The sequence below is a fragment of the Stegostoma tigrinum genome, chromosome 18 (assembly GCF_030684315.1).
Source record: "Stegostoma tigrinum isolate sSteTig4 chromosome 18, sSteTig4.hap1, whole genome shotgun sequence".
In the NCBI taxonomy this organism is placed as follows: Eukaryota; Metazoa; Chordata; class Chondrichthyes; order Orectolobiformes; family Stegostomatidae; genus Stegostoma; species Stegostoma tigrinum.
In genome coordinates this window covers 23,702,206-23,719,100 of record NC_081371.1, presented here as the reverse complement: position 1 = coordinate 23,719,100, position 16,895 = coordinate 23,702,206, and the positions used below count along the sequence as shown (strand labels likewise).

The following is a 16,895-nucleotide window of genomic DNA, read 5'->3' as shown; positions in this document are numbered from 1 at the left end:
GCAGCAGGACATTGACAGGATGCAGAGATGGGCTGAGAGGTGGCAGATGGAGTTCAACCTGGATAAATGCGAGGTGATGCATTTTGGAAGGTCGAATTTGAAAGCTGAGTACGGGATTAAGGATAGGATTCTTGGCAGTGTGGAGGAACAGAGGGATCTTGGTGTGCAGATACATAGATCCCTTAAAATGGCCACCCAAGTGGACAGGGTTGTTAAGAAAGCATATGGTGTTTTGGCTTTCATTAGCAGGGGGATTGAGTTTAAGAGTTGTGAGATCTTGTTGCAGCTCTATAAAACTTTGGTTAGACCGCACTTGGAATACTGTGTCCAGTTCTGGTCACCCTATTATAGGAAAGATGTGGATGCTTTGGAGAGAGTTCAGAGGAGGTTTACCAGGATGCTGCCTGGACTGGAGGGCTTATCTTATGAAGAGAGGTTGACTGAGCTCAGACTCTTTTTATTGGAGAAAAGGAGGAGGAGAGGGGACCTAATTGAGGTATACAAGATAATGAGAGGCATAGATAGAGTTGATAGCCAGAGACTATTTCCCAGGGCAGAAATGGCTAACACGAGGGGTCATAGTTTTAAGCTGGTTGGAGGAAAGTATAGAGGGGATGTCAGAGATGGGTTCTTTACACACAGAGTTGTGAGACCATGGAATGTGTTGCCAGCAGCAGTTGTGGAAGCAAGGTCATTGGGGACACTTAAGAGACTGCTGGACATGCATATGGTCACAGAAATTTGAGGGTGCATACATGAGGATCAATGGTCGGCACAACATCGTGGGCTGAAGGGACTGTTCTGTGCTGTACTGTTCTATGTTCTAAACTCTGGTTGAGATTTCCTTGAAAAAATCTAAAAAATTAGTCAAACACAATTTTGCTTTGGATTACATAAATTGTCAGCATGACTCTGATCCTTCTCTGGTTCAGGTTGAAGTCAGCTTTGTGCACCCTCAGTGTCCTATTTGACCTTGAATTTCAAATCCCACAAGTTATCCGTACCAAGATGTCTATTTCTACCTCCACCAATACTGTTGATTTCTACACTTTCGTCATACCAACTGAAACTGAACCTTCCATTTAAGGCAAAGGTCAGGGTGAACATTGGGTCCTTATAAAATGAAAACCAAAAGAACTGCGGATGCTGTAAGTCAGGAACAAAAAGAGAAGTTGCTGGAAAAGCTCAGCAAGTCTGGCAGCATCTGTGAAAAGAAAGCAGAGTTAACATTTCTAGCTATGAAGAGAGGTTGAGTAGATTAAGATTATTTTCATTAGTAAGACAGAGATTGAGGGGGGACCTGATTGAGGTCTACAAAATCATGAGGGGTATAGACAGGGTGAATAGGAAAAAGCTTTTTCCCAGAGTGAGGGACTCAATTACTAGGGGTCATGAGTTCAAAGTGAGAGGAGGAAAGTTTAGGGGAGATATGCGTGGAAAGTTCTTTACACAGAAGGTGGTAGGTGCCTGGAACACGTTGCCAGCAGAGGTGGTAGACGCAGACACATTAGCGTCTTTTAAGATATATTTGGACAGGTACATGGATGGACAGGGAGCAAATGGACACAGACCGTTAGAAAATAGTTGACAGGTTAGACAGAGGATCTTGATCGGCACAGGCTTGGAGGGCCGAAGGGCCTGTTCCTGTGCTGTAATTTTCTTTGTTCTTTGTTCTTTGTATTTTGGGTCCGGTGACCCTTCCACCGAAATATTACCTCTGATCTTTTCTTCACAGATGCTGTCAGGTTTGCTCAGCTTTTCCAGCAACTCCTGGCCTTATAAAACAAGTTAGGGAAACAGTTCTTTGGAACAAGGAAATGGCAGAGGAGTTAAACAGAATTGCATCAGTCTTTACAATGTAAGGTATTTTGAACATCCTGTTAATACTAAAGAATCCCGGGGAGGAATTGAGCACCAACACCTTCACTAGAGAAGTTGTATTAGACAAACTATTTGGGCTAATGGCAGATAGGTCTCCTGGCCTTGATGGCTAGGATCCAAAGAGATAACTACAGAGATAATAGATGCATTGGTTGCACTTTTTCAAAAAGCATTGAATTCTGGAGAAGGATCAGAGGATTGGAAAACTGCTAATGTGATATCCCTATTTATAAAGGAGACAAAAATCAGGTAACTATAGGTGAATTAGTCTAAAGTCTATTGTTGGAAGAATCTATTAAGGAGGTAATAGCAACACAGTTGGAAAGTAATTATCTAATCAAGCAGAGTCAGCATAATTTGATGAAAGCAAAATTATGTTTGATTAATTTATTAGAGTTTTTCAAGGAAGTCTCAACCAGAGAGGATAAAGAACAAGCAGGAGCTGTGTTGTACTTTGACTTCCAGAAGGTGTTCAACAAGATTTCTCACAAAGGTTAAGTCATAAAATAAGAATCAATGGTGCTGGAGACAATATATTCGCATGGATAGAGAATTGGCTAACGGCCACAAAGCAACAAATGGGGATAAGAGGTTTTTTTTCAGGTTGGTGACCTGTGACTAGTGGGGCTCTGCAGGGATCACAACTGTTTTTAATATATATCAATGACTTGGAGGAAAGGAGTGAACATACTTAGCCAAATTTTCAGACAACACAAAAATAGGTGGAAAGGCAGTCTGTGAGAGGGATACAAACGGTTTACAGTGAGTTATTAAAGGGTTAAGTGATTAGGAAAAAAGTTAATGAATGGAATATAATGTGGGAAAATATGAAGTTGTTCATTTTAGAAGGGATAACTAAGGAACACAGAATTAATTAAATGGAGAAAAACTGCAGAAAGCTGCAACACAAAGGAACTTGGGAATACTTATACATGAAATACAGAAAGCTAGTACATGGTGCAGCAGGAAATCAGGTAGGCTATGGAATGTTGGCCCTTAATTCAAGGGGGTTGGGCTATAAGACTAGGGAAGTCTTACTGCAACTGTACAAGGTGCTGGTGAAACCACAACTATCAGAAGTTGTTCTCTTATTTATGGAAAGATATAATTTTATTGGAGGCAGTTCACTAGGATGATCCCTGGGATGGAGCGATTGTCTTATGAGCAAAGGTAAACTCACTGGAGTTTAAAAAGAATGAGGTGATCTCATTGAAACATTTGGATTCTTAAGGGGCTTGACAGAGTACCTGCTGAGAGGATGTTTGCCCTCATGGGAAAGTTTAGAACAGGGAGCATTGTCTCAGAATAACGGGGTGCCAGTTTAAGACTGAGATGAGGAATTTCTTCTCTCAGAGGGTTGTGAGACCTTGGAAGTCCTTGCCACAGAGAGTTGTGGGAGCAGAATCCTTGTGTGTGTTTATGGCTGAGATAGATAGATTTGTGGACAGTAAGGGAATCAAGGGCTGAGAAATGGCAGGATAGTAGACGAGAGGAACGTTGGACCAGCCATGAGCTTACTGAATGGCAGAGCAGACTTGTGGGCTGATCAGCCTATTCCTGTTCCTATTTCTAATGGTCTTGTGATCTTACAGTCTTAAACCTTCATTCCATAACACTCAGATACTTTTCCTCTCATCTCCCCAAGTTTTATCTGCATAATCTACAACACATTGTTTTGCACTGCCTTAATCCCTTGGTTTCCTTTCACAAACTCTTGAATTCAAATGTCTGTCTTGATTTACGAATCCCATCATTGTTCCTTCCTATCTGTGCAATCTCCTACAGTCCTGCATATAAGTCCATGTCCTTTGTTCTGGCCTCTTGTGCATTCCTTTTCCCTCTTTCAGATTTTTGATTATTTTGGCCCTTTTGATAATATCTCTGGTCAATCTTCCCAACTTTTCTCCCACTGCCATTTGGAATAAATGTTCTCCTTTGTGAAGTACTTTGTTGTTCTCTATTAACAATGCTGTATAAGTACAAGTTAAATGTAAAATGTCTGTTGTTCTAGATTAATCTCAGTGCTAGTCAGTGTTAACATTTCTTGAATGACAATCAAAAATCGATGTTCTGTCAATGCCTGTTGGCAATCATTGAATTCCTAACAGGCACCGGTCAGTGATGGATCCAATTCAATGTTGTCTCACGCTAATTTATGCAAATTTGAACTGGATATGGCCATAATATTATTATCATTACACATCTTGATTGGAACAATATAAGAATGTTACAAGGTTATATTCCTTTATTTGAAGCAATTACTTTTTTAAACTTTCAACTGGTTGGAACTGTTGCAAATTTAACTGAGACAAGGTAAATGCTTATAAAATGCAAATCCACCTCAAGATGTTGCTGATTTGCTACAGGGAGGTGGCTTACCAAAAAGGAAGACTCCCTTCAACCCAGACCCAATGAAAACTATTACAGTGTCAGGAAGACAAGTGCAAAGTACCTGATTTTTGACATTGACTGAGAAACCTGAAGTAACTTAGTGGAAGTACACACTGGAATCAGCATTTCAAGGGGCGTTCTGTGAGCATTTTGGGACCCAGTCATAATGGAAACAACCACAGGCAAGAAGCATCTAAGAAAATGATTTAACTAAGCATCAGGAACAAATAACTTTAAGATGAGTACAATGTATACTCCAGCTGAGTGCATTCAAGAGACCTAGATTACCAGTCTAATGGCATGCCAAGTATGCCACCATCTTCACTTTTTCAACATCAAGTCAGATTTTCTTGTAAAAGCTTTCCCCAACATCTATTAAGCAAGGCAATATTTGAATTGTGTACAAAGAATGTTCAACAAAAATTAAATAGAACTGGCTTGGATTTTCAAGCGCTATCTCAGAGTGTATAAATGACAATTCGAGGTGGTGGCAAAGTCAGTTGCTCCATTCAGAGCTCCACTCTGCTCGCCAGTTCTCCCTCTCTTTCTTTCTTAGTTCTTCCTTTCTTTTTCTCCCTTCTTCTCTCTCGCTCTGTAGTAATTTTAATACCACGCCCCCCTTTTAACTACCTACCTAAGGAGTCAGGAAGGAGCTGGGTCATGACCAGGAACTAAGTGGCTGAAGCTGAACAGAGATAGTGGGAAGTGCCGATGCTGGAGAATCTGAGATAACACGGTGTGAAGCTGGATGAACACACCAGGCCAAGCAGCATCAGAGGAGCAGGAAAGTTTGACGTTTCGGGTCGGGACCCTTCTTCAGGGAAAAAAAAATATCCTGAAGAAGAGCCCCAACCCGAAACGTCAAACTTTCCTGCTCCTCTGATGCTGCTTGGCCGGCTGAAGCTGAATATACGGTAATAAAATATGAGGCTGGATGAACACAGCAGGCCAAGCAGCATCTCAGGAGCACAAAAGCTGATGTTTCGGGCCTAGACCCTTCATCAGAGAGGGTGATGGGGAGAGGGACCTGGAATAAATAGGGAGAGAGGGGGAGGCGGACCGAAGATGGAGAGTAAAGAAGATAGGTGGAGAGAGTATAGGTGGGGAGGTAGGGAGGGGATAGGTCAGTCCAGGGAAGACGGACAGGTCAAGGAGGTGGGAAGACGGCGGAAAAACTGCTCTATGTCCAAACGTGTTGCTTCAGGACATGGTCGAGCAGTTTCAAGGCCGAAGAGATTACAAGAGAGTTGCAATGGGAGAGAGATTCCCTGAGGTTGGTCCGGAGGGTAACTTCTTCAGGTTAGGCATCCCTGGAAGAGGCTTCACAGTGAGGTTAAAATAGTGTCAGAGATAATGGGAACTGCAGATGCTGGAGAATTCCAAGATAATAAAATGTGAGGCTGGATGAACACAGCAGGCCAAGCAGCATCTCAGGAGCACAAAAGCTGACGTTTCGGGCCTAGACCCTTCATCAGAGAGGGGGATGGGGAGAGGGAACTGGAATATCTCACTGTGAAGCCTCTTCCAGGGATGCCTAACCTGAAGAAGTTACCCTCCTCCTTCCGGACCAACCTCAGGGTATCTCTCTCCCATTACAACTCTCTTGTAATCTCTTTGGCCTTGAAACTGCTCGACCATGTCCTGAAGCAACACGTTTGGACATAGAGCAGTTTTTCCGCCGTCTTCCCACCTCCTTGACCTGTCCGTCTTCCCTGGACTGACCTATCCCCTCCCTACCTCCCCACCTATACTCTCTCCACCTATCTTCTTTACTCTCCATCTTCGGTCCGCCTCCCCCTCTCTCCCTATTTATTCCAGTTCCCTCTCCCCATCCCCCTCTCTGATGAAGGGTCTAGGCCCGAAACGTCAGCTTTTGTGCTCCTGAGATGCTGCTTGGCCTGCTGTGTTCATGCAGCCTCACATTTTATTATCTTGGAATTCTCCAGCATCTGCAGTTCCCATTATCGCTGAATATACGGGTTGTGTCCTGCAGCGACGTCGAATTGAGTGTAGGCTGGAGGGACAGCGGCTAGAGCGGGCTGGTGAGGCAGCGGCAGTGAGATTGGGACAATGAGGCAGCCCAGAGTCGGGATGCTGACTGCGGCATGGCGAGAGCTGGAAAGCCCTGAGCAGGATGGCAGCAGTGGAAAGGAAAGTTGGACTCATCTTTCCTTTCTTATCTTATTCTAAGTTAATGTGAATGGTGCCATGTATATATGGCAAAGGTACACACTTTCACTATATTTTTACTTTAAATACACGTGACAGTAAATGATACAATTCAATTCACTTGCCTATTCTGTATTTTCTCTTGAAAAGTTTTGTGGCAGTGATTATTTCATTAAAATTTTCACATAAGAACTCCAACATTTTAGATTTTTATTTGTGAATAACTTACAGGATGACATAATTTCCGAGAGCTTCTTTGGATGGAGTTTTGCTCAGTTTACAATCTGGGATCTCGCCATTAGGGACAACAATATTTAACGTGTCATTGATGAGATTGTATTTCATGATCCGGTCATTAGCTGTGCTGGATGCCAGTGAAGGAGAAGCATTCACCTATATCGGGAAAGAAACCAATTTACAAGAATAAAACTATTTGCAACATACAAGACTAAACTGGGCATGGGAAATGTGATGAATTATGAGATCGTACTTGATTCAGGTGATTTAGGAAACAAGGACACTTCAAGCTTCCTGCTCAAAGCTAAAGTTTGATTTTGTATGTGTGTGTGTTTTCCACATGTTTCCTCCCACTGTCCAAAGATGGACTGGTCTTGTTAAATTGCCCAGAGTGCCCAGGGAAGTGTAGGCTCGGTGGATTAACCACGGGAAGTGCAGGGTTACAGGGATAGGGTATGGGGGTGGTTTGGGTGGGCTGCTCTTCAGAGGATCGGTGTGGAACCAATGGGCCAAATGAACTGTTTCCATACTGAACGGATTCTATGATTCTAACGCAAATTAAAGCTACCCTGCCTTTTTTAGAACTAGACTGCACACTTAAATGGAAGGTGCAGCAGGTGATAGAACTTTTTTTGCAAAATTTTTCTTTGGAGGGTATAAATGTCAATGAAAGAACAGGCCAGAGAAATGCCTCCCAAGTTTTTTGATGTGGCACTGAAGGCCTTCAAGAGGTGGAACGGAGGAGTGATATCAAATGTCTACAGTTGTTTAAGAGGCCTGCAGGACTTACATCATGAATAGTATTGAAGCACAGTCAATTCAAAGAATATTGATAATACAGAGCAGGTGACGGTACTGTTGGAAATGCAATGATGTCATGCAATTTGTGCATTTGGAATTTACTTGCACCAATGGCTTACCAGATGATGTTTGTCCACACTACTCTCTAAAGTAGTTGCGCCAATATCTGAGCTGCTCGCTGTCAATGAACTGCAATACATAGAATTTCTAATGCTGGAGTACACAGATCAGAGAGAGGGCTGGAGTACTGCTGAAGGGATTACTGCAATCCTACTGCACCCCTAGTATGGAACAAGACTGAAGCTTTATTCTTTCCAAAAATATAACACAGCCTTTAGTTTTTAATGGGGATTGCAATGTTTGATGCATGAAATGAGTGATCTCAAGGGACTGGAAGCACAATTATCAATGAGAGCAGCAAAAGAGCCTTTCTCTGGGGATGGGCTGACCATGCATGTTGCAGTTGACCAGCACTTTCTTTCCAGCTCAGGAATCCTGCCAATAAGACTCGTGTCTCCTAGACTAAATTCCGCACATTGTCCCACTGTAGTCGAAGCTCATCCACGCTTATTGCCATGCAAGCCCACATTGTACCATGCAGGCTTGGACTGCTGCCATCATGCCTGTGGATAAAGTGCTTGTAAGGATTCCTCAATCTGTGTGACAGTAAATTACAAGGCTTGCCGAGGCACTAACTCCAGGGAGTAGCAGTTCAAGGTCATTCTATAAATCTCTGTGCAATCTCCTCCAGTAACGTCAGCAGCCTTCCACCAACCATGTTGCGGCCATTGGGATAACATTATGTAGCAGCATTCGGTTAGGCAAATGCAACCACAAGACAGGCAAAAGATCATCAAAAACTATGACTAGGAATAGGTCATATGACATGTTAAGCCTTTTCCAACATTTAGTAAATTCATGGCTGATCTGATTGTAGCCTTAATTGCACTTTCCTGCCTGTCCCTGACAGCCTTTGATTCGCTTGTCAACAAAAAAAAGTGTTCAAACTCAACCTTGAATATACTCAATAATTTAGTCTCCCCTGCATTCTGGGGAAGAAATTCTTCTTCATCCCCATCTTAAAGGGGCATCTGAGATAACAAGGTGTAGAGGTGGATGAACACAGCAGGCCAAGTAGAATCGGAGGAGCAGGAAGGCTGACGTTTTGGGCCTAGGCTCTTCTTCAGAAAATGAAGGGTGTTTTCTGAAGAAGGGTCTAGGCCCAAAACATCAGCTTTCCTGCTCCTAAGATGCCTCTTGGCCTGCTGTGTTCATCCAGCCCTACACCTTGTTATCTCAGGTTCTCCAGCATCTGCAGTTCCCACTTTCTCTTTAAGGGAAATCTATTAGTTTTAAACTGTGCCCCCTGAGTTCCTGATTCCTCCACAAGGGGAAGCATCCTCTCAGCAGCTATCTTGTTAAGCCTTTCAAGAATCTTATAGAAACAGTTATTTGGTGATACAGAATTTGAGCACTGCTGAAGAAAAAGACATGCCGCAGAAGCTTTTCATCTTGCACCTTTCATTTCCCATGACACAATTAAAGTCAACATCCCTTTTTAGAATTTAACCAAAATCCTTGAGATAACTGTTCCAAGGTGCAATCTCCATAGCAGCAAGTTAAATACAATCCATTTGCTAACCAATCTGCACCTTGTTTATCATTCAGCAAAAACTGTTGCTCGCTTTGAATTGGTATTTTTGGATCCATCTTGATGTTGAGACCAGCATTACTTTTCTCATTTTTGGTTTGGAACTGTGAGTTGCAGTTGAAAACTGAATGTTGAACTTTGACCAGCAGCTGATTTTTTTTTAAACAGGAGAAAAAAGTAACTGAAGGTTGCTGTGGGATCTGGCCTGGAAAGATAATGCAGGTAAAGTACTGCTGTAAGAACATTATAGACAAACTGGCCCAAAATGTTGTTTTGCTCAGGAACTGGCAGCTGCTTGGATACTAAATTGGTCAATCAAGGGAAAATCGGTACCAGCCAGGAAGCTATAGGGAATGTTGAAAAAGGAGGGGAAATAAAAGGATGAACTGATTTTTGACTGGGTTTTTGCGCAGGAGGCAGAGTGCTGCTTTGGAAGCTGCTGAGCCAGGTTGTTTGGTTTTACTTTCTGTAGTTATTCTCTGGTTATCAATTTGTTGAAAGTCCTGAGAAAAGAACCCCACTCTATAAGAAATAAAGAAATGTCTCCTGACGTCTGCCAAATCGGTTTGCATTGACTGGTGATTTCAGCTTTCAGACGAGTTACAACCCTACCTGCCTGTAATAAAACCCATTGGAGTTTATGAGGACTTGGTATTCATCATTGAAATTGTTACTGAACTGGCAACTTATGGTTCTTTTACTGTTTTAACAAATTTATCCTTTAACATTGTTTATCCATCCTTTGGTGTGAGAGTGCAGGTTGGCCAGCAAAATAGATTGGGTTTCGATTATAGCTATTGTTAGTTAATCTGCATCCTGCTAAAGTTACATTATTGATAAGTTAATGTCCAAGATTATTTATTTGTAAAGTCTGGTTAGGGACAATTGAGCAATTTTGAAGATCAGAGTCATAGCACTATATAATTTAATTTCTCCGTGTTGTGAATCTGTGCTAACGAGTCTGATTTGGTCTGGCTCGCTCACACCTTTTATTCTTTTAAGAACCAAAATGTAAATGCCCAACCTGCTTGCTTTTCCTCCTTTTATCCTAGAAATCTGCTTCCCAAACCTTCTCTGAATTGCTTCTACGGACATTTATTCCTCCTTAAATAAGGAGACAATAATTATATACAGTACTTTATGTGCCAGCCACACAGTTCGATAATAGTTAGGGATGGTCAACAAATACTGGCATTGCCATGGACATTCACATACCATGAAAGGATAAGTAAATTCTGTTCACTGGTGTGGGGATATTGAACAGTGTGAGTGATGTGTCACTGTGGGTAAGCACAGCTCAGGTTTGTGGTCAGCTGTATGGACTTTGCTTTGGAGGGGGAGGGGTGGGGCAAGGTTTTCAAATAATCAGGGAAGATGACAGAAGTGATTACTAATTACCAAAATTCCAAATATTGCTGTCCTGGCACATCAGACTCGACACATCTTTCAAACGGATATGTGCTTTTCCATTAAGGCTGCTGTTAATACACTGCTACCACAGTTTACTCTCTCTTCTCCCCCTCCTCTTCTCTACTTCACTTCTTCTGAGCATAACTCATATCAGAGTGTAGATGCATGGATAACAATGATGTATTACCCAGAGATCTTACAGCACAGAAAGAGGTCATTTGGCCCATTGTCCCAATGCCAGCTTTTTGAATGAGCATAATTACCAAGTGACAATATCTTGTTTTGTTCCCCCGTATGCCTACATCTTATTTTTATCCAAATAATTGTCCAATGCCCTCTTGAATACCCCAATTGAACCTACCTTCATCACAGTGGCAGTGCATCACAATGGCAGTGCATCCCATTCCCCAATTACTGTTTGAATGAAAACATTTTTTTCTCACAATACCCATGCACATTTTGCATATCACTTTAAAACTATACCCTCTCACTCTTAATTGTTACACAAGCAGGAACAGTTTCTCATATCTACTCTATACAGCCCGCTCATGATTTTGAAAACCTCTATCATATGTGTTCTTATCCTTCTGCTCCACCAGGAACACAATTCCAACCTCTTTAATCTTTCTCCATAACTGAAGTTTCTCATCCCTGGACCCGATTATTCTTGTAAATCACTTTGCACTGTCCCCCACAATGTGACAATTCCTATAATGTGGCATCTAGAACTGTAATATTACTCCAGCTGAAGTCTAAAAAGTTGAATCAACATCACCTCTTTGGTTTTGTACTCTATACCAATAATTAAAGCCAAGAGTTCTGTAAGTTTTTGCTAAACAACCTGTTCAGAGATGGTATCCCACACCTCTGGAGCAGGTGGAACTTGAACCAAGTTCTTGTGACTCAGAGGTAGAGAATTTACTACTGCACTTCAGGAGTCCGAGGATACTGTGTGCTTTTCTAATTGCTGTCTCAACATTCAATGATCTGTGCACATTTAAACCTTATCCCTCTGCTCCTGCACCATATTTAGACACATACCCTCTCTTTTAAATGTAAATCCTGTATTTTCAATACTATTTTTTATGTGAAATGATGCCTCATTATTTTTCAAAGTAGTTACAATGTATTTGTAGCACCACCAATTTAGTCTCTATGAAAGTCCCAAAACAAATAACAGTAGTAAGAATGCTTCTAGTCACCATGCCCTGGCTGGCATGACACTTGTATGTGGGTACCACACATGACTGAAAGCATGCAAAGTAGTTGAATCTTGACATTATTGATGCTCTCAGACTGCTTTGATGCATTTTCTGCTAATTTGGACATGAAGGTACAGTTAATGCCCAAAAATGGCTCTTTACAAATTCTCCCACAAGATCTTTTTCTTCCGCCTGCCCAGATGTATGGAAACTCATTTAACATTTAATTGATAAATATAGTGTAGCACTTCACTAGCACGTTTGTATTTTCATCACCCCAGTAATGCACTCTAGTGCCTAAGTCAGCCAAAGTCTAGCAGATAGGGATAAAACAAAGTTGGGACCTGGATATGTCGAACCTCAATCCAATTCATAAAGCCACTGAGTTCCATTTGCTCTCCCTTCCCAAACATGCCTCATGTCAGAACAGATGGGGCCAAGGGAAAGGGTTTCTTAGCCTCCTGTAATGCTAATCAACCCAGGGATCAGAATGAGACTGACAAAAGGGGCAAGTCGTAAGGTCCACTTGTGCCCTGTCTTGCTTCTCCTTTAAATTCTAAACTTTAATGGGCGGCACGGTGGCTCATTGGTTAGCACTGCAGCCTCACAGCACCAGGGACCCAGGTTCGATTCCAGCCTCGGGCGACTGTCTGTTTGGAGTTTGCACATTCTCCCCGTGTCTGCGTGGGTTTCCTCTGGGTGCTCCAGTTTCATCCCACAGTCTGAAGATGTGCCGGCTAGGTGGATCGGCCATGCTAAATTGCCCGTAGTGTTCAGGGGTGTGTGGGTTATAGGGGGATGGGTCTGGGTGAGATGCTTCAAGGGGCGGTGTGGACTTGTTGGGCCAAAGGGCCTGTTTTCACACTGTAGGGAATCTAATCTAAACTCCTCCTAATAAGGTGATTTGGATTCTCAAACAAGTCAGAGACCACTGTGATTCTGATTGTGGAGTAGAAACAAGTTTGGTTCATAACATAATATGCAGCATTATGATTCAATGTCCTTTTTTTCTCAGCAAACTAATTGATCAGCTAATAAAGCAGTTATAAATCATTGAATAGTGTAAATACACTATCAATCTTCAGTTATCCAATGTTATTTACCTCAATAAGCCAAGGTTTCAGTCTGCTATCAATTATTATATCATAGCCATAACATTCAAAGCAGTGTTTATCATTGATCATGACTGGCTGCAAAATAAAAATAATAAGATTAAATGTCACATGAATGACTAGGCAAGAATGCAGGTAACAATTCACACATGAGATATTTTCTGTCTTTGATGCAAGCCTTCCCATTAATTGGAGATCGCTTCACCATACAACAATTAATAGTTAATTAAAAAAAGGCTAGGAAGCCCGAGGATGGAGGCATGAAGTACTTTTGTGAAAAATGTTTAGAAACACTCAAAACATTGACTGGCATTGGATTTAGTTATATTTTAGGGATTCAAGGATTCATCGATTACTCAAGGGAGAAAGGATACTTTGACTTCTTTTTGTGAACTATTTATAGGAAGAAGTATCAGGTTATCTCATAATAGACATGGGTTGTCACACCAGATATGACTGGTGACAGTGCCTTTTCTCTGAAGATTATCACAATGTGCATTTTAAAGACAACAATATTTTTTGAAGACCAATTTCACCATTAATAGAAAGAAATTTCAAGATGGAAGAAGCTATGTTTTAACACACTTGGAGAAACAAGCAGAATGGCAGTGAGATGAAATTGAGTGATGTTATGGCAGTGCAATAGATTCTGTCTCCAACAATGGCATATAGAAGCAGAAAAACACAGAGCTTTTAAGTCTCATGTCACCATTTGGCTTTGGGAAAAGGACAATAAAGTTATTCCAATTAATACAGGGCTCCATAATTACAATAAGACAATATCCTAAAATTTCAGCTAGCTTAGTCAATAGTTGTGGTACTGAACAACTCTTGGAGATGGATATTGAATTCTCCTTTCCAGAATACATTCTAAGCTCTTGCTACCCCCAGCGATTCTTCCAAATGTTGTTCACTAACAGTGACTTGCTAGAACCACAACTCACCAGGCTGAGCATAAAATACCTGGGACTCCTCTCTAATGGCACTGTGTGTATATCTGCATGAGACAGACTGTGGCTTGATTTCCTGCCCTTGTCTTGCCTCTATCTGAATCAGGTGTTATTGAATTAGAAGCTGAGTACATTCAAGTTTAATCTTTAAAAAATATTCAAACGTCACCCGACTAAAATTGACCCACTCTTTGGGAGTTAAATTCCTCCAGATTTGGTTACATTCCTCAGATTTGATTACATTCCAGTATCCTTTTCATTGTCTTCTCACACCATTTTCCTCTACTGGGTAGGCACCAAGTCCCAAAGTTATACTCACAGCTACAGCTTTGAGTGATTGTACAATCATCCAATGGATTTCATCAAAAAGTTTATCAGTAACCTTCTTTCCTTGTGTGCTCTCCAAATAGAGTTTCAAATTTGCTACACTCCATTTTCCACCATGAATGGGATTGTAGTCATCCTTTAAAAATAGAAGGAAGCACATATTTTAGACAATTTTGTTATTGGTCATGATAACATTTCAAAGTAGTTTGCAAAACCCATTAATTTCTCTGATAAAATTACCCATTACAATTGATAATTGTGTTCACAGAACCCAACAATGGTGGAATGGGTAAAGGAAATTTTACTGTGAAGCAGTAATGGTCATCAGAGATTAGGGGAAATTTATATTTTTTCTAATCTATACTGCATCTTATATCAGACCAAAGATTGGAAGTCAATCCTGTCCTCCGGTATGCATGCTCCTCACTTGCATGAAAACAAAATTCACAGAAGAATTTTGGGTATCACAATGGAATTTAAAACATGTGATCTGATGCATCCCTGATCTCATCATGACCTGCAGCAAACCAATTCTGCTTATTCCAGTGTATGAAGTAGGATTTAAAGGCAGTTGCTCCATGTTACTATTTTTGAGATGTGACTAAATTAGTTTTGGAAGATGTTTAAAGCAGCTTCCTCAGCTCAAAGAAAAATTCTGACTCAAGAACACAACATAAGGGGAAATGGAGAGAAATTGAAAAGCTTGAGTTTGTGCTGTGGCTGGAGGCTTACAATTTATCCTGGCACATGAGCTAGTTCCATAAACATAAGCATGTGTGCACCAATTGGAGGAATCGCAGAGCTTGGAAAGGATGCCAAATATACTCGGGATGGAAAACTGCAATGTCCATCTCAAAGTGTGACTCGACAGTAATGACCAAGCTGGTCAAGACCTAAAGAAAATAACTGTTAGACTGGGTCTGTTGTAGGTGATGAATCAGCCAATAAGAGGGTAAAACATATATGATCTCACCTACAAAAATCTGCTTCTGTCCATGACGGTATCAGTCGGAGTTACCACTGCACAGTTCCCGAGAGACGAAATTCCATCTCCCTTTGAGGATACGTTCTGTCATTTTGTAAAGCACTTTCAGCATAGAATAGACGTGCAGCAAATTTAACAACTCCGGGTTGAGCATCCACAAGGTGCTGTGGGCCATCAGCAACAGCAGAACTGCATTCAAGCACAATCTGCAACTTCAACCACAACCTGCATACTCCCCCCCCAACTCTATCATTAGCATCAAGCCATGGGATCATCTCTGATTCAATGAAGAGAGCAGCAGGGTATGCCAGGAGCAGCGCCAGACATATTTAAATATGAGGTGTCAACCTGCTGAAGGTACAACACAGGAATACTTATCTGACAAAAGGCATGAGAAGTATGTGATTGACAGGGCTAAGTGATCCCATAAGCAATGGATCAGAACTAAGTTCAGCAGTCTTGCTATATCCATCAATCATAAATGGTAGTGGGCAATTAAAAAACTCACTAGAGTAGGAAGCTCCTTAAATATCCACTCCTCGATGACTGGGAAAGCTCTGTACACCAGTGCAAAATATGGGGCAGAAGCATTTGCAACAATTTTCAGCCAGAAGGGCCAAGTGGATGACATCCATCTTGGCCCCTTCAAGACAGCCACAGCGTCACAGACAGCCATTCTTCAACTGATTTGATTCAGTTCACGTGATATCAAGTAATGAAAGGACACAGGATACTGCAAAGGTACAGACCATGACAACATTCTGGCAATAGTGCTGAAGACTTCTGTTCCAGAATTTGCTGTGCCATAGCCAAACTGTTCAAGTACATTGGCATCTGCCCAACAATGTGAAAAATTACCTTGGTATAGCCTGTACACAAAAACAAGACACATTCTACACTGCAAATTACTGACTCACAATTCTATTCTCGATCATCAGTGAAGTGAGATAACATCAAATATTATCAAGCAGAATTTGCAATAGCAATAGCCTGCTCATGGATGTTCAGTTTGTGTTCTGCTAGTCCCACACAGCTCCTGAACTCATTACAATCTTGATTTAAACATGAATAAAACAGCTGAACTCCACTGGTGAGATGAGATAAGAGTGTCCGCCCTTGACATCAAGATGGTATTTGACTGACTGAATGTATTAGAAAACCCACTATGAGATATGGATGTTGCTGGCTGGTCAACATTTATTGCATGCCCCTAGTTGCCCTTGAGAAGGTGTGGTGAGCTGCCTTCTTGAGCTGCGTAGTCCGTGGGGAATTCAGGAGATCTAGTAAAACTATAGTCAGTGGGAATCGGGGGAATAATCACCACTAGTTGGACTCATACTTAGCACAAAGGTTCTTGGAGGTCAATCATCCCAGCCCTAGGACATCTCCACAGGAATTCTTCAGTATAGTATCCTAGATCCATCCATCTTCAGCTACTTCATCAAAGATCTACTCTCCATCATAAGGTCAGAAAGGGGGATGCTCATTATCGATTGCATAACATACAGCACCATTCATGACTCCTCAGATACTGGAGCAGTCCATGTCAAGTGCAGACAATATCCAGGCATAGTCCGACAAGTGGTAAGTAATATTCTCAGCACACATGCGGGCAATGGCCACCTCTAACAAGAAAGAATCTAACCGTTGTCACTTGACATTCAATGACAGTATCATCACTGAAACCGCCATTATCAAAAACCATTGACCAGAAACTTATCTGGACTAGCCATTGAAATATATAGGTATGAGAATAGATCAGTGGCTTGGAATGGTGCA

The 16,895-nt window shown here is 41.5% G+C and overlaps 1 protein-coding gene across 5 annotated transcripts in view; it reads right to left on the bottom strand.

The window, feature by feature from the left end:
- LOC125460677 (polyglutamylase complex subunit TTLL1-like) overlaps positions 1-16,895 on the bottom strand; it is a 70,465-nt gene that overhangs the window by 5,993 nt on the left and 47,577 nt on the right. For 4 of the 5 annotated variants that reach the window (XM_059652396.1, XM_048548366.2, XM_048548369.2 and 1 more), the window contains 4 exons: positions 14,124-14,267; positions 12,846-12,932; positions 6,671-6,834; positions 4,334-4,465 (listed from right to left, as the gene is read on the bottom strand). In XM_059652396.1, coding sequence (XP_059508379.1) covers positions 4,334-4,465; positions 6,671-6,834; positions 12,846-12,932; positions 14,124-14,267 — 527 coding nt within the window. The remainder of the gene's footprint in view (positions 1-4,333; positions 4,466-6,670; positions 6,835-12,845; positions 12,933-14,123; positions 14,268-16,895) is intronic. The other variant, XM_048548368.2, reaches the window with a different exon arrangement.